At 47.6% G+C, this 18,591-nt stretch overlaps 1 protein-coding gene across 4 annotated transcripts in view; it reads right to left on the bottom strand.

Annotated features, from left to right (window-relative positions):
• Positions 1-14,764, bottom strand: part of LOC137545280 (uncharacterized) — a 37,326-nt gene extending 22,562 nt beyond the window's left edge. Inside the window, exons 1-3 of one of the 4 annotated variants that reach the window (XM_068266395.1) lie at positions 14,560-14,764; positions 12,115-12,198; positions 1,729-1,785 (exon numbers count right to left, since the gene is read on the bottom strand). In XM_068266395.1, coding sequence (XP_068122496.1) covers positions 1,729-1,785; positions 12,115-12,198; positions 14,560-14,680 — 262 coding nt within the window. In that variant the 5' untranslated portion in view covers positions 14,681-14,764. The remainder of the gene's footprint in view (positions 1-1,728; positions 1,786-12,114; positions 12,199-14,559) is intronic. The other 3 variants (XM_068266401.1, XM_068266407.1, XM_068266414.1) reach the window with 3 other exon arrangements.
• Between the last annotated feature and the right edge of the window lie 3,827 nt (positions 14,765-18,591).

Below are 18,591 nucleotides of genomic sequence, written 5' to 3'. Positions count from 1 at the left end.
GTTAGAATGTGCGTAACGTTTTTTGCACGCTAGCGTGAATTTTCACACACAAAACACAAATTATTCATGCGAAAATTCATGTTAGCGCACGCAAAAGTTACGCGTGTTATAACACGCACAAAACGCTAGCGCGACCGTGATATCAGTTATCACGGTTTCGTGAATCAAGCCCATTGACTTTCATTACTTACTACTACGTCACTGCAGAAGTCCGATGGTAACGCGGCATTGACTTTGCGCCATCTTGGTGGCCGATTGGGCACTTCCAGGGCAAAACACAACGCAGTATGTGTGCCGGGCCCCATTGCCCTGCATTGTTTTTGTGTTATCCTGCTGTAAAACAGGGTGAGGGTAGGAACCTACTAGAGTGGGGTTTTTTTTAGCGTTTAGGGATCACTTTCAATCGCTAGTGATTTCCCTAAACGCTCTGACAATGCAAATGGATGGGACAGATCCCACTAGTTTGAATAGGATTAGGCAAATTGCAGTCGCAGGACATGCAGCATTTTGGGAGTGTTACCATTCTAATGTATTGTAAATGAGCAGGGAAATCTCTCCCAAATCGCTAGCAATTGAGGAATGGCTACCTTAATGCGAGTACTCATGTGAATCCCTCTAGCTATGAGGCTGCATCCGAATCCCACAGCTATGGGGGTTCAGATCATGCAGTATAGTAAAACAGAGCTGCGGAATGTTTAGTGGAGTCAAGACACTGATATAGTTACCCTGACCAGATGTTCCGTTTTACCTGGGAAAGGTCCCAGGTTCAGGGTCTCCTGTCCTGTCTCAGGCTGCAATTTGTCCCAGGTTATGTCCCACTTTTGGCCGACCGGGTGTCCCAGCCGTAAGATTCTGTGGCCGCATGAGGTAATGTTTGCCTCATTTACCGTTTGCGGAGTCAGAGTAATCGTTTTCTGCTGCATTTCATGTGTCTGAGGTAACAGTTGCTGCATTTCACATGTCAGGGGTAACGGTAGTTGCAATTCATGTGTCTGGGGTAACGGTTGCTGCAGTTATTATTTGATGAGACTGCATTTGCTACTTTGGGGTTATTGCAGTATTTTGCAGTTTGGGGGCTCATGATTATTAAATGGTATGCTAATACTGTAGCATCAGCAGCTTCTGCAGGTTTCGCGCACAATCTAATCTCACCATAGTCATAGTCTAATGTACTACCATATTATTATGTATTTATATAGTACTGACATCTTCTGCAGCACTTTACAGAGTACATAGTCATGTCCTTGGCGGGCTCACAATCTAATCCCGGCCATAGTCAAAGTCTAATGTCCCTTCATATCATAAATTATTATGTATTTATATAGCACTTTCATCTTCTGCAGCACTTTACAGAGTACATAGTCATGTCCTGGACTGACATCCATGATGCAAATCTCCCATTTCACCCCACCATTGTGGGAACACTGCTTTCTTATGTGTTTGGGGAACGTTGCCTAATTACCTTTAGGGTCACTTTGCCTATCTGTGTTTTGGGAGGAAACTCTGGCTCCTCTGAGTTACATTAGTTTGCTCTGCCCACACCATGTCACGGACACGCCCATTTTCCCACTGTGGTCATGGACACACCCATTTTTTCGCGCCTCACTAGCACCCCCGTCCGTCCCAGGTTGAGCCAAGAAAAATCTGGTCACTGTAAAATAGTGTGAAACCCTGGAGACAACAATAGCAGCAAGGGCTTGTCTAACAGGTCGTGGACTCCTACATTACCTTTTGCTGCCTCGGGGGTGCAGTCGTAGGTGTCAGCAGTTGGAGTCATTGGACTTTCTGAATCAGAAAGAACAGAGAGAGATCAATGCTTGAGCACCAGGAAGCACAGAGGATCTGCATAGCTCCCAACTGTCCCTCTTTTGGAAGGACAGTCCCTCTTTCAGGACTTTGTCCCTATTTCTATATAAATATATATATATTTCTCTACTAAAAAATGTGTTGGTTTTGACTCTTTATTCCCATCCTTTAAATTGATATATTACTCATTTTAAAATGTTAATATGAATGAAAATAAACCAGGATAGAAAGAACCAGTGTGGTTTGAATTATAAAACAACATATTTTTCTTATGAAATCTTTATGGTATGAGTGACTAGGGGTGTGGCGGGGGCGTGATCAGGGGTGTGGCAGGGGCATGGCTTACATGTCCCTCGTTCTCATCTCAAAAAGTTGGAAGGTATGGATCTGGTTTAATAAAGCCTGGCTAGTGCACACATATAGGCCTCGATTCATAAACAGCAGTGCGATAAAAAAAATCTTGTCGGGAAAATACCGCACTCAGTATTTTCCCGGTCTGTGTGCTAATTCATAAAGTTTTCCCCAGCTGCCCTTGGAGGTCGGTAAATTACCGCAGCCCATTGAGTGGTGGAGTAGAGCAGTGTCTCGATTCTCTCTTTCCCTGCAGAAATGAATCACACAGACGCTCTCTCCACTGATGACTCAGACAGATGAGTCACACAGTCTTTCCCTGCCTGCTCAAATGACTCACACAGACGACTCTCTCCACTGATGACTCAGACAGATGAGTCACACAGTCTTTCCCTGCCTGCAGAAATGACTCACACAGATGGCTCTCTCCACTGATGACTCAGACAGATGAGTCACACAGTCTTTCCCTGCCTGCAGAAATGACTCACACAGATGGCTCTCTCCACTGATGACTCAGACAGATGAGACACACAGTCTTTCCCTGCCTGCTCAAATGACTCACACAGACGGCTCTCTCCACTGATGACTCAAACAGACTTCGGCTCTCTGCACTTTTGCATTCATCAAAGCTGTCAGAGTTGTCGGTAACTTGTTATCGCCTCACTAGAGGTGTCGGTAACTACCGCCTGGCTTACCGCTTGTTGAAGGCTTTATGAATTGACATTTGCTGACAATTTACTGACGTGTTGTCGGTAACTGCAGCCAAGTCGGTAATTTATCTCCCTGGTCGGTAATGTCAGCCAGAGCAGGGACAAGGTCCTCCAGCACCCAAGGCTGAGACACCAAAGTGCGCCCCTCCATCCCTCCCACCCCAGCCATCACACACTGATTGCTATTAGACTAAGAGGTGCCACAGGGCCCACATCCTCCCCAACACCTTAGTATCTAGTTATCTGGCTTGCAGTCACTGCTATGTATCCCCTTTTCTTATTTCTTACTGCTTCACACACAATTAGGAATGACAGCTGAATGAATTGTGCGCCCCCTCCTACACTGCGCCCTGAGGCTGGAGCCTCTCCAGCCTATGCCTCGGCCCGGCCCTGATGTCAGCTTTTCATGCGGTAGCAGCCTTTATGAATTGACATTTTGCTAAGTGGTCGGTAAAGTCTGCTGTTTTCAGCATTACCGCATGAGGTAATGCTTTATGAATCGAGGCCATAATTGTGATTAGCCAGTGATTGGCCAATTGTACCACTTCCATGTAGTATGAGAGGTTACCTATACAATCCGTTCATTCATAGTATTGAGGCTACATTCACAGTGGGACATTATTGTCCTGCGTTAATAAAGCCACATAACGCAGGCTACCACACGGCAATGTACACCCGATGCGACGCCCACAGTCGTGGTGTAAATGTTGCATTTTTTGAGACGCACTGCTGCAGTGTGTTACCTCGTAACGCAGACATTTACAGATACACAGGGCCGGATTTGTACTTTTCACTGCCCAAGGCCCACTATCACCAGCTGCCCCCTGATAACAGAATCCAAAACTCCCCCCCCCCCCCCAACACTGCAGGCGTTAGATTGTAGGCTCCTCTGAAGACATTTAAGCTACGTACACACATACGACAACGATCGTTCGTTATGAACGATGAACAAACTTTTAATTGAAGAAGGAACAACCTAAGTAAAGTTGGTTTTAAAAGGTGTGTAACGATCTGATCGTTAGAACGAACGTTACATCACGTAAAGCAACTATTGCGCGTGTGCATAAAAATGAAAAGTTCTATGGAGAAATAGTGAAATGCGCATGTCCAGCCTAGTACAAACGACCGGTTCCAACGATGTACTACTTTTGCAAACGATCGTCGTTGGGAAAATTATCCGCCAAGCTAGATCGTTCGTTTTGAACGATCTAGCTCGTCCGTCGTTAGACTTAATAGTCGTTGGCTGCTTTTTTTCAAACGATCGTCGTTTGAAATGATTGGGGAGCGATCGCTTCAAACAACTATAGTCGCATGTGTGTACGCACCTATAGTGAAGTGATGGCAGGGATTACATTATAAGCTCCTCTGAGGACAGTTAGTGACATGATGGCAGGGGCTAGATTGTAAGCACCTTGGCGAGTGGCACATTCAGTGAGTGCCAGGCAGCTCAGAAATCACTGTGTCTGTTCGCTGCCCCTTCATCCCCCGCCCCGAGTGCCAGTTCCGACTGTTGGTAGCGGCCCACCACTATGTGTAAACTCTGTGTAGCAGGATGAATGTTTAGCAAGCTAAGTGCTACTACCACGCTGCTGCCCACAGCCTGCCCCTCGCTTTCCTGTTGCCCATGCAGATACAGGGAAGTATACTTTACATTGCCTGTATGCTCCACTATATCTACTGTATGCGACGGTAACGCAGCGTTAAGTTGTGTTGCATCATTTTGGTGCGTTGTAATTTTGTGTTACGACCTTAAAGAGAAACTCCAACCTAGAATTTAACTTTATCCCAATCAGTAGCTGATACTCCCTTTTACATGAGAAATATAATGCTTTTCACAAACAGACCATCAGGGGGCGCTGTGTGACTGATTTTGTGCTGAAACCCCTCCCACAAGAAGCTCTGAGTACCGCGGTACTCTGGGCAAACTGCCACAATGTAACAAGGTTCACAGACAGGAATTAGCTGTTTACAGCTGTCTCTAACAGCCAAAACAGCTATGAGCAGCTACATAACCTGCCCACAGTAAAAATGTCACCATGTAATAAATGTCAGAATGTAAATCGGGGAGAGGAAAGATTTTACAATGAGCAAACACTGACTAAATCATTTATACATAATTATGGTAAAAAATGAAGCACTTTTTTTTACTACATTATTTTCACTGGAGTTCCTCTTGAATGTCGCATCATAATGCAACGTCCTACTGTGAATCTAGCCTCAAAGTCTGTTGGTCCTTATACTGTATGGAGGTGGCAAAATTGGTCAGTGATTGGCCTATCAAAATTGTATGTATGTATGCACCTTTAGTATCTCACAGGCTGGACATCATTGGAGGACACAACTGATCCTATGAACCTGTGACTGCTATCAGGTGGCAAAAGTCTGCACTATAGACTTAAGCCCGGCACACACTTTTAATCATGATTAGTCAATGGTTGGCCAATTTTACCACCTCTGTGTATGAGGGTCAACAGATTTTGAATATTATGAACAGATTGTGTAGGTAGGATATTGCAGTTTTAGAGCAGGTGCAGAGACGAGCAAGTAAATTAATATGTGGGATGGAAGGTCTCACTTACCAAGAAAGGTTAGATAAACTGGGTTTATTTAGTCTAGAGAAAAGCTGCCTAAGGGCTGGTGCACACCAGAGCGTTTCTGAAGTGTTTTTTAAAACGCTTGCAGGGGGATAACCGCTTGGCTAATGAAAGTGAATGGGATGGTGCACACCAGAGCGGGTCTTTTTTTCCACAAACGAAAACTCGGAGGCTGCAGCACTTTTGCGGTTTGCAGATGCGTTTCTGCCTCAGTGTAAAGTACAGGAAAAGTTCAAACCACTGTGGAAAACGCTAGATCAGAACGGTTTTCCAGGCGTTTTTGTTACAGAAGCTGTTCAGTAATAGCTTTACTGTAACAATATATGACATCTGCTACACAAAAACGCTCCGAAAACCGCTAGGCATGTTTAGAAAATCTCTCTAAGGGCCCATTCACACCCAAAATCGCTAACCACTAGCGATTTGCGGTAGCGTTTTCTGTGGGTGATTTTTCTGCGATTTAAGGGGGAAAAATAAATGTACAAATTTGCGTTTTTGGAGCGATCACGATTAGCGTTTCTATATATGCTAATGGCGATCACTACTAAATTGCCAGAAAAATGCTGCATGCAACTTTTTTGCTATTAGCGATAATCACGGAACACCCGCAATTATCGTTAATCGCTCAAGTGTGAACACTGCCATAGACTAATAGAGCACTAGCGTTTTTAAAAAGACGTTAGCGCTTTAGCGCTAATCGAGAATCGCACAATTTCCGCTTAGGTGTGAAAAGGCCCTAAACATGCCTAGAATCGCTCTGAAATCTGCTTCAAAAACCTCCTCTAGCGTTTTGCAGATCTGCTAGAGGTTTTGTGTGCACTGGGCCTTAGAGGGGATCTAATTAACATGTATAAATACATCAGAGGGCAATATAATACCTTGGCGGATGAGCTTTTTGTCCCTAGGCCTTCACAAAGGACTAGAGGACATGATCTGCTCATGGAAGAAAAATGTTTGAGCCATTTATTTAGGAAAGGGTTCTTTACTGTAAGAGCGATTAAGATGTGGAATGCATTGCCGCAGGAAGTAGTTAAGGCAAATTCTAAATCTGTATTGAAAGGGGGCTTAGATGCTTTCCTTGCGTTGAAAGACATCCATGGCTATAATTACTAGGTAATGCCTAATGATGTTGATCCAGGGATTTTCTCTGATTGCCACCTGGAGTCAGGAAGTTTTTTTTACCCTTTTGGGGCTAATTGGACCTTGCCTTGTAAGGGTTTGTCACCTTCCTCTGGATCAACAGGGCAGAGGCGGGACAAGGTCCTCCAGCACCCAAGGCTGAGACACCAAAGTGCGCCCCTCCATCCCTCCCACCCCAGCCTTCACACACTGATTGCTATTAAACTAAGAGGTGCCACAGGGCCCACAACCTCCCCAACACCTTAATATCTAGTTATCTGGCTTGCAGTCACTGACATGTATCCCCTTTTCTTATTTCTTTCTGCTTCAAACACAATTAGGAATGACAGCTGAATGAATTGTGCGCCCCCTCCTACACTGCGCCCTGAGGCTGGAGCCTCTCCAGCCTATGCCTCGGCCCGGCCCTGCAACAGGGATATGTGAGGGAGCAGGCTGGTGTTGTACTTTGTTCTCTGGTAGAACTCGATGGACGTATGTCTTTTTTCAACCCAAATAACTATGTAACTGTGTAAGATTAGCGCTTGCGTTTCTCGCTGAGGATTTTACAGCGATTAATGCGGTAAAATCACTGTACAATCTCGTAATTTTTTTTAACAATTGCGTTTAGCGCTTTTTTAACGTAATCACGATTGCTCTAAAATCACGAGAAAATGCTGCATGTAGCACGTTTAGCGATCACCATTACTCACAAATCACTGGCGATGGCGGCAGTGAAATCACTGCCATATATATTTATATTGTGCTAGCACTTTAAAATGTGCTAGCAATCGCTGGCGATTTGACAATTAGGTTCCATTCATGTGACTGGAGCTTTGGATGGACACTGGTAATAAGGATGTTGCAATAAAAATACCGACCGCTGCAATAATACAAACAGATTGCCCAGTGGCGTAGCAATAGGGGATGCAGAGGTTGCAACCGCACCGGGGCCCTTGGGCCAGAGGGGCCCCAAGGGGTTCTCCCTCAATGGCAGCAGGGCCGGATTTACCATAAGGCACTGTAGACACGTGCCTACAGGCGTCTGATGATGGAAGGGTGGCTCACTCTCCTCTCCATGTGCCTCCCTCCTTTCCCCCTCCTTCTCTATGCAGAGCCCTGAACAGAGTGTAAATGAGAAGTTACTCACCCTTCTCTTGGCATTCCACTGACAAGATCTCCCTTCAGTCTGGGGCACCATAAGCTATTTAACACTGAGGTTCCGGTAGCTACCTAAAACTTGGGGGCACCTCTAGCTACTTAATATTGAGTACTTCTGGCTACCTAATACTAAGGGACACCTGTAGCTACCTATGATGGGTAAGGGGAATAAGGGAGAAAGGACAGCTAGGCCAGCCAGCACACTTGTGGTGCAGTTTGGTGGGGGTTTGTAGGTTCATGGAGGGCGGGTCTAAAGTGCCAGGACATCTGTGCCTATAGGCTCCTGTGAGGTAAATCTGGGCCTGAATGGCAGTATTAGCTCTTTGTTGGTCCTGTGCTGATAATTATCACTTTTATAGATGCTTTGATTTGAAGTTATTCCCATCTTCTGCTTGCCCATCTGACAGACTGACACTGTGGTTGTCCTTGGCAGGCTTGTTGCGCCATACGACTTGCTATGTATGGAGTGCTTGGGGGGCCCAGTGGTGTAGCAATAGGTGATGCAGAAGTTGTGACCGCACCAGGGGCCCTTGGACCAGAGGGGCCCTCCTTTATCTTATTAGTTTTTCACTAGTGCTATGCTGGTAATGAATACTTATATGTGTGCATGGCATAGTGGTAATCAATGACCGCCTAACGCCGATAGGCATTGGCAGGTCGAAGTGGTGTTACCATGGAAACGGCCGACGAGCCTCCGATCACGGCTCGCAGGCTAAATGTAAACACGCGGTGAAGAAATCCCCTGTGTTTACATCATACGGCGCTGCTGTCGCAGCAGCGCCGTAAAGGAGATCGGCAATCCCCGGCCTCTGATTGGCCAGGGATCGCCGGCAACTGATAGGCTGAAGCCTATTAGAGGCGGTACAGGACGGATCACCACCCTGTGCCGCCCAGAGGGAGAGGGAGGGAAGGAGAGGGAGGTGGGAATAGCGCTGCGGAGGGGGGCTTTGAGGAGCCCCCCGCTCGAGCACACAGAGCGGCGGCGATCAGACCCCCCCCAGCTGGACATCCCCCTAGTGGGGAAAAAAGGGGGGAAGTCTGATCGCCCTGCCACAATCCTGATCTGTGCTGCGGGCTGGAGAGCCCACGCAGCACAGATCAGCCAATACAGCCCTGGTGCTTAAGTGGTTAATTATTTATTTGCTCTGATTACACCTCTCTGACACTGCAGCTGTCCTTGATAGGTTTTGGCGTTCATATCAATACAGTGCTTGGGGCCCCATTCAAAACTCACACTAGGGCCCCAAACTCCTTAGCTACGCCACTGAGATTGCCCATTTATAAATAAGGTCCACAAGTATTATCAGCACACCAAGGATATCAGCACACACTTTTATTGTGCCAGTTTCCACAATATAATTCTTTTGGGGGCCACACAGGGTCCCCCTTTGTCAAGGCATGTGGTTACCATAAAAGGGACCCTGTGTGGCGCCCGAAACAATTGTTGGACTATATTGTGGAAACTGGCGCAATAAAAGTTTGGTGGCTGGATAGTGTAGAGGTTAAAGGAGCAGTATTGATTAACATGTTTTTTTCAATTGAGATAGAAAATGTTTGTGAAGTGCTGCTAAGCAGAGTCGGGACAAGGTCCTCCGGCACCCAAGGCCGAGACAGCAAAGTGCGCCCCTCCATCCCTCCCACCCCAGCCGTCACACACTGATTGCTATAAGACTAACAGTGCGCCCCTCCATCCCTCCCACCCCAGCCGTCACACACTGATTGCTATTAGAGCAAGAGGTGCCCCAGGGCCCCCAACACCTTATTCTCTACTTATCTGGCTTGCAGTCACTGCCATGTATCCTCTTTTCTTATTTCTCTCTGCTTTAAACACCATGGGGGAATGATAGCTGAGTGAGCTGTGCGCCCCCTCCTACACTGCGCTCTGAGGCTGGAGCCTCTCTTGCCTCTGCCTCGGCCCGGCCCTGCTGCTAAGTACTGGTGTATATATTTGAATCCATATTTCTTTGTTTACTGTTATTCAATTCCTTTCACACTTTTCTGAAGGTAGTCTTCTCTAATCTGACGCCAGAGTGAGCCATGAGGGGAGGGGAATTCCCGCACAGTGCATCTGTTAACTCTGTGTATGCAGAGAGCTCAGTCAGAGATAAGCAGAGCTGTCTCTCACAGAGAGCAGAGGAAATGTATCGTATGTGCAACATAAAGGAGAACTGAAGTAAGAGATATACGGAGGCTGCTATATTTATTTCCTTTTAATCAATACCAGTTGCCTGGCAGCCCTGCTGATCCTCTGCCTCTAATACTATTAGCCATAGCCCATGAACAAGCATGCAGCAGATCAGGTGTTTCAGACTTTAAAGTCCAATCTGACAAGACTAGCTGCATGCTTGTTTCTGGTGTTATTCAGATACTTCTGCAGAGAAATAGACCAGCAGGGCTGCCAGGCAACTGGTATTGATTAAAAGGAAATAAATATGGCAGCCTCCGTATACCTCTTACTTCAGTTCCCCTTTAAACATTTGTAATTGTGTGTGTGAAACCTAATATAACTCTGCTTCAATATTACACTGTTCTTAGCATGTCAGACTGCAGAAATTCACCTATGCAAATGAGACATTCCAAACATAGCTAAAATCTACACACAATAAATTACAGCTTTTGCCTCTGATATTTAACATGAAAAGTAGGAAAATGTTTACACAGCTACTTAGACATTATTTGTACATTGTAATTTTAGAGCACTTGGGATTGATAGTGTTCCTTTAGGGGCTCTGCCCGTGACGTAGGAGATCTGGGTTCAAACCTCGGCTCTTCCTATTCAGTAAGCTGCACCTATTCTCTAAGGAGTTCTTTGGGCGAGACTCCCTAACACAGCTACTGCCTACTGAGAGCGCTCTAGTCGCTTTGAGTCCAACAGGAGAAAAGCGCTATACAAAAAAAGAAATTATTATTATCTTTGGTGTGCTGATAATACTTGTGGACTCTATTGACTTGTGGCATTGCCTATGCTACTTTATTAAGCACCCAGAACTATAGATGGTGTGCCTACTTCATTTGTGTGATTACCATTTATGAATAAGGGTATCTTAAAAGAGTGATCTGATCGGTATCAACAAATAATCTTCAGATCACACTTCTTTATGTCTTGCTGTCTCCGGCAGGGGAAGAGCATGCTCCTGCTGAGCTCCCTGACACTTGACCAATCACAGACTATGGTTGGGGGACTAGACGGACTGGCAGGAAGACAAGTGCAGGAGACAAAGACCACCACAACTTTAACACCATGGATCCAGCAATGTCCTCCTTCCAGGTAAGGAAGACCACCGTGTCACTCAATAAAGTTCTTCCTTAAAGTGGACATAAACTCTTGCACAGGACAGAAGGAAAACAGAGAAATGCACTCTGTATTTATTTAGAGAGTATAGCCTGACTAAGTAATTTCCCCTCATCTGGGATTAATCACAAGTTGTAATTTGATCTCTTCGGCTGTGCCAGTAAGGAATCTCGGCAGAGCAGCTAATTTGTAAACGCAGGATGTTAACCCTATGTCTGCTTCCATGAAAGCAGGAAGCAGACACACTGCAGATTTATTGCAGGATCTGTATCAGCTGTAATAAAGAAATGTTCTTTTTTAAAGCCGCATCTACACACGTAGATGCGGCCGCGATGTTCCTTATCAATCGAGCCGCTGATGCGGCTCGATTGATAAGATCCGACAGGACGGATCTCCCCACCGCCGATTCCCTGCTCGTTCCCCACGAGGGGGCAATGGCAGGGAATCGAGCGGAAGATAAGCGGCGTGGCGCGGGGGCGAGCGGGAATCGAGCAGGTATTGATTCCGGTGCACACGCGGCAGGCGGGGACGCGGATCGTCGCCTCATCTACACGTGTAGATGAGGCTTTAAGGTTACTATGCTGTTGCTTATCTTTTAGAGCAGAGAGGAAGTTCTGAGTTCAGGTCCGCTTTCTATGGCATGATGTGAACCAAGCGAGAGGATGCTCATTTAATAAAGTTGAATAAGTCCAGGCAGGGGTGTAACTAGAAATCACTGGGCCCCCCTGCAAAACTTTGGATAGGGGCCCCTCCCACCAAGGGGGTTGGGCGCTGTACACAAGAGCCTGCTGCACACTGAATAGGGACTGTCTACAAATCTTTGTCTGCAAAACTTTGCATATTTCCTTATCAGTGGCTGAGCAGATGCAGTCATTAGAACAATTGTGCAGAGAGCCTCTTCTCTTCTTGCCCATGGTTGTCAGTCTCTCAGGACGGGGCCCCCTGTGGCTTCTGGGCCCTCCTGCGGGTGCATCCCTTGCAGGGTCTATTGTTACGCCCCTGAGTCCAGGCAAGGCTTGCCAGGTCAGTTGTAATCTCTGTAACTCAGGGCCACAAAAACTTGAGAAAATAAGCTGTGTAATACCTGTTTTCACCTGCAGGGGGATGGGCGGGGCATCACTATCTGTGTGTCCGTGCCGAGCCAATAATTTGATCTCAGAAAGGAAATCTGAGTAAGGAAACACCAAATACGTTATATCAGAATTACTATTACAAGGAGAACATATTGTGCATCCCGTTGATCGTCTGTAGTCGTTATTTTTAACCATTTGTGTATGGGAAGTCTGAAAATCTGATAATGGATGGCACATAGCAGAAATGGGCATTCAAATGTATTTTTTTTTGCCTGCAAATTTAGGGCAGATTGTATGCCGTTTGAAATTAGCCAATCCAAATTGGCAGGAATTGAATTGTCCCAATTTCAAGCTGCATCAGGGCCGTATTTACCATAAGGCACTATAGGCTTGTGCCTACAGGCACCTGATGATGGAAAGGCGGCTCACTCTCCTCCCCGAATGCCTCCCTCCCTCCTTCCCTGTGCAGAGTCGGAGTGGAGTGTAAATGAGAGGTTACTTACCCTGCTCTCTGCATTCCACTGACAAGATTTCCCATCAGTCAGGGGCACCTCCAGCTACTTAATACTGAGCTCACTCTAGCTGCCTATGACAGGCAAGGGAAGTAAGGGAGAAGGGACAGCGGGGCTGGCCATCATACTTGCATTGCATTTCGGCGGGGGTTTTCAGGTTTGTGGGGGGCGAGGTCTAGGGTACCAGGACATCTGTGCCTATAGGCTCCTGTGATGTAAATCTGGGCCTGAGCTGCATGCAACTTGCATGAAATATGCATGCAAGCCTTTGCATCTTGTTGATCACCCTTACTATGCTCCACCCCTCAAAGGGCTCATTATCCCTCAGCAACCACCATATCATTTTTCTTTTCTGCTTCCACTGTGTGGTTGCTATAGGCAGCCAAGACTTTGGATTGTGTTCCACTGAAAAATGTGATCACAATCGCGATCACGCTGCGATTTGATAAAAACAGCCCCACTGGGTTTCCATTAGTTTGAAGTGTACCTAGTGTTTTGCAATCCAGTCATGATCACATTGTAATCACATCACAACCGCCTGTAGTGGGATTTAACAGCCCTTTCTGATACAATTCTTCCCCTGCACACAAACATTAATGTAGCCAGTGCTAATGGATCCTGGGTAACAAAATGGACGCCAGCTGCTGTTGGGAGGAGACAGCCAGTACTAATGGATCCTGGGTAACAAAATGGACGCCAGCTGCTGTTGGGAGGAGACAGCCAGTACTAATGGATCCTGGGTAACAAAATGGACGCCAGCTGCTGTTGGGAGGAGACAGCCAGTACTAATGGATCCTGGGTAACAAAATGGATGTCAGCTGCTGTTGGGAGGAGACAGCCAGTACTAATGGATCCTGGGTAACAAAATGGATGTCAGCTGCTGTTGGGAGGAGGCAGCCAGTACTTATGCTAGGTACACACCATACAATTTTCTGTTAGATTTTCTCTTAGATTTATCTGCCAGATAGCTTTTTTCCATGTTGTAGGTAAATCTAACAGAAGAATCTAACAGAAAATTGTATGGTGTGTACCTAGCATAATGGATCCTGGGTAACAAAATGGACGCCAGCTGCTGTTGGGAGGAGACAGCCAGTACTAATGGATCCTGGGTAACAAAATGGACGCCAGCTGCTGTTGGGAGGAGACAGCCAGTACTAATGGATCCTGGGTAACAAAATGGACGCCAGCTGCTGTTGGGAGGAGACAGCCAGTACTAATGGATCCTGGGTAACAAAATGGACGCCAGCTGCTGTTGGGAGGAGACAGCCAGTACTAATGGATCCTGGGTAACAAAATGGATGTCAGCTGCTGTTGGGAGGAGACAGCCAGTACTAATGGATCCTGGGTAACAAAATGGACGCCAGCTGCTGTTGGGAGGAGACAGCCAGTACTAATGGATCCTGGGTAACAAAATGGACGCCAGCTGCTGTTGGGAGGAGGCAGCCAGTACTAATGGATCCTGGGTAGCAAAATAGATGTTAGCTGCTGTTGGGAGGAGACAGTTGGTGACAGCTTAATCAGTAAAAAGTACAATTACAGCCTATGACTACAGTATTGCTAGTGAGTTATCACTATTAACAAGAAGCCTGTGGTCTGAATCAATAGAGTGAGTTCCATAATTAGCAAGGGAGTGATTTGTTGCTCTGTTACTAGCGATGGACAAACTCTAGCTTCAGCCATCACCTCCACTTGTGGATCTTTACTCATCCTATTAGGTTGGTGGCGTGGGCAGTGTTTTGTGCTGGGTCTCCTATGTCTTACAAAATTGTGGTCGCAACCAAATTACCACGAGCAGGAAGCAGCCATGGAACCCCTCAACTAGACTAGCACCTAATATAATTGCATCACATTAGATTATAACATCCCACTACAAAGCAACAGTGTGAAAGTAGCCTTACGGTTCTGAGCCCTTTGGGGTGTCACAGACCGCTGCTCACAGCTTACCCATGGTATCTGGATGCTTTGCTTGTTTTATGTGTCCTCCATCCTCTTTAGGGCTTGAGGTGGCCTCTCTGCCAGATGCGCAGAGCAGCAGGAGAAGGGCTACCATGCAGCAATTCTCCATATTGGCCTGATGATAGCTTCCTACTGTGCTGAGAATGACAGTTGAGGTGGTTGGGTGGGTGGTTGATCATGTGATCAAAAGCCAGGCTACAGAGTCTCAGTTGGGAGGCTGGTCATGTGACTACAAGCCAGGCTACAGAAAGTCAGTTGGGTGGCTGGTCATGTGACTACAAGCCAGGCTACAGAAAGTCAGTTGGGTGGCTGGTCATGTGACTACAAACCAGGCTTGTACACCCTCACTCTCTGCACACCTGTGCACTGCACATACACCCTCACTCTCTGCACACCTGTGCACTGCACATACACCCACACTCTCTACACACCTGTGCACTGCACATACATCCACACTCTCTACACACCTGTGCACTGCACATACACCCACACTCTCTACACACCTGTGCACTGCACATACACCCACACTCTCTACACACCTGTGCACTGCACATACACCCACACTCTCTACACACCTGTGCACTGCACATACACCCACACTCTCTACACACCTGTGCACTGCACATACATCCACACTCTCTACACACCTGTGCACTGCACATACACCCACACTCTCTACACACCTGTGTACTGCACATACACCCGCAGTCTCTGCACACCTATGCACTGCACATACACCCACACTTCTGCACACCTGTGCACTGCACATACACCCACACTCTCTACACACCTGTGCACTGCACATACACCCACACTCTCTACACACCTATGCACTTCACATACACCCACACTCTCTACACACCTATGCACTGCACATACACCCACACTTCTGCACACCTGTGCACTGCACATACACCCACACTCTCTACACACCTATGCACTGCACATACACCCACACTCTCTACACACCTGTGCACTGCACATACACCCACACTTCTGCACACCTATGCACTGCACATTCACCCACACTCTCTGCACACCTATGCACTGCACATTCACCCACACTCTCTGCACACCTGTGTACTGCACATACACCCACACTCTCTACACACCTGTGCACTGCACATACACCCACACTCTCTGCACACCTGTGTACTGCACATACACCCTCACTCTCTGCACACCTGTGCACTGCACATACACCCGCACTCTCCGCACACCTGTGCACTGCACATACACCCACACTCTCTGCACACCTGTGCACTGCACATAAACCCGCACTCTCTGCACACCTGTGTACTGCACATACACCCACACTCTCTATGCACCTGTGCACTGCACATACACCCTCACTCTCTGCACACCTGTGCACTGCACATACACCCTCACTCTCTGCACACCTGTGCACTGCACATAAACCCGCACTCTCCGCACACCTGTGCACTGCACATACACCCGCACTCACCGCACACCTGTGCACTGCACATACACCCACACTCTCCGCACACCTGTGCACTGCACATACACCCACACTCTCTGCACGCCTGTGCACTGCACATACACCCGCACTTACCGCACACCTGTGCACTGCACATACACCCACACTCTCCGCACACCTGTGCACTGCACATACACCCACACTCTCTGCACACCTGTGCACTGCACATACACCCGCACTCACCGCACACCTGTGCACTGCACATACACCCACACTCTCTGCACACCTATACACTGCACATACACCCACAATCTCTGCACACCTATACACTGCACATACACCCACACTCTCTGCACACCTGTGCACTGCACATACACCCGCACTCTCCGCACACCTGTGCACTGCACATACACCCGCACTCACCGCAAACCTGTGCACTGCACATACACCCACACTCTCTGCACACCTATACACTGCACATACACCCACACTCTCTGCACACCTGTGCACTGCACATATACCCGCACTATCTGCACACCTGTGCACTGCACATATACCCACACTCTCCGCACACCTATGCACTGCACATACACCCTCACTCTCTGCACACCTGTGCACTGCACATATACCCACACTCTCCGCACACCTATACACTGCACATACACCCACACTCTCTACACACCTATACACTGCACATACACCCACACTCTCTACACACCTATACACTGCACATACACCCACACTCTCTACACACCTATACACTGCACATACACCCACACTCTCTACACACCTATACACTGCACATACACCCACACTCTCTACACACCTATGCACTGCACATACACCCACACTCTCTACACACCTATGCACTGCACATATACCCACACTCTCCGCACACCTATGCACTGCACATACACCCACACTCTCTACACACCTATGCACTGCACATACACCCACACTCTCTACACACCTATGCACTGCACATACACCCACACTCTCTACACACCTGTGCACTGCACATACACCCACACTCTACACACCTGTGCACTGCACATACACCCACAAATGCCCCTTAGGGTTAGGTAGCTAGAGGAACCTCAGTAATGTATTAAGTAGCTAGAGGTGCCCCCAAGTATTAGGTAGCTAGAGGAACCTCAGTATAAAGTAGCTAGAGGTGCCCCCAAGTATTAGGTAGCTAGAGGAACCTCAGTGTTAAGTAGCTGGAGGTGCCCTGTGACTGAAGGGAGATCTCGTCAGTGAAATGCTGAGAGCAGGTTGAGTAACCTCTCATTTTACATTCTGCGCGGGACTCTGCATAAGGAAGGAGAGAGGGAGGCACATGGGGAGGGGAGTGAGTCGCCTTTCCATCATCAGGTGCCTGTAGGCATGTGCCCACAGTGCCTTATGGTAAATCCAGCCCTGCCCATGATGAGTAATCTCTCTCCGTACATACAGTGTACATACCCAAGCATTATACACTCCTGTGCTCTTCATTTACAGTATCTCACATACGTAAGTACATATCTCACAATTTTGTAAATATTTTATTATATATTTTCATGGGACAACACTGAAGATATGACCCTTTGATGCAATGAAAGTAGTCAGTGTACAGCTTGTATAAAAGTGTAAATTTACTGTCCCATCAGATTAACACACAGCCATTACTGTCTAAACCACTGGCAACCAAAGTGAGTACATCCCCCTAAGTGAAATTGTTAAAATTCTGCCTAATGTGTCAATGATTTGTTAACCCAACATTATTTCCCAGCTCTGTCTTTACTCTCTTGGCAGTGGCAGCGCTACACTGGGGCTTACCCAGGCTTAAGCCCCAGCTGACAAGCTGTCAGTCCCCCAAAAGCCCCCCCCCCCCCCCGGCAGGGTTGCCAAGCAGGAGGTGGGGTGAAAGCGGAAAGAGAAGAGAGAGCTGTGGGCACAGTAAAGAAGGGGGGACTTCTCCCCCCCCCCTTCCTTCACCTTGGGGCTCCCCCTCTCTCCCTCTCTCCCCCCTCTAGAAATGAGCGTAGTGGCAGGCCGCGGGAGAAGACTTCCTCTCTTCCCAGCGCGGCTGATCTGTGCGCCGCTACTCTGGTCTAGTCTAGACCAGAGTAGTGGCGCACAGATCGATCTCTCTCTCCCACGCTGGGAAGAGAGGAAGTCTTCTGCCGCCGCTGCCAGCTGCTCATTTCTAGAGGGGGGAGAGAGGGGGAGCCCCAAGGTGAGGGAAGGGGGGGAGACGTCCCCCCTTCCTCACCAGCCACTGCTGTCCCCACGGCTCCCTCCTACCACCCCTCCTGGGGACATCAATACACCTGGCTATACTGGGGACACGGTAAGTCCTCCTACCTACCTATACTGGCGACAACTATACACCTGGCTACATGAAACGCTGTCTGTCATTACGCGCATTTACTGGTGAAAGGCTGTCTGTCATTACGTGCATTTACTGGTGAAAGGCTGTCTGTCATTACGTGCATTTACTGGTGAAAGGCTGTCTCTCATTACATGCATTTACTGGTGAAAGGCTGTCTGTCATTACATGCATTTACAGGTGAAACGCTGTCTGTCATTACGGGCATTTA

This window comes from Hyperolius riggenbachi, chromosome 1 (assembly GCF_040937935.1).
Source record: "Hyperolius riggenbachi isolate aHypRig1 chromosome 1, aHypRig1.pri, whole genome shotgun sequence".
Lineage (NCBI taxonomy): Eukaryota > Metazoa > Chordata > Amphibia > Anura > Hyperoliidae > Hyperolius > Hyperolius riggenbachi.
The sequence above is the reverse complement of the archived record's forward strand: the minus strand, read 5'-3'. Positions and strand labels throughout refer to the sequence as shown.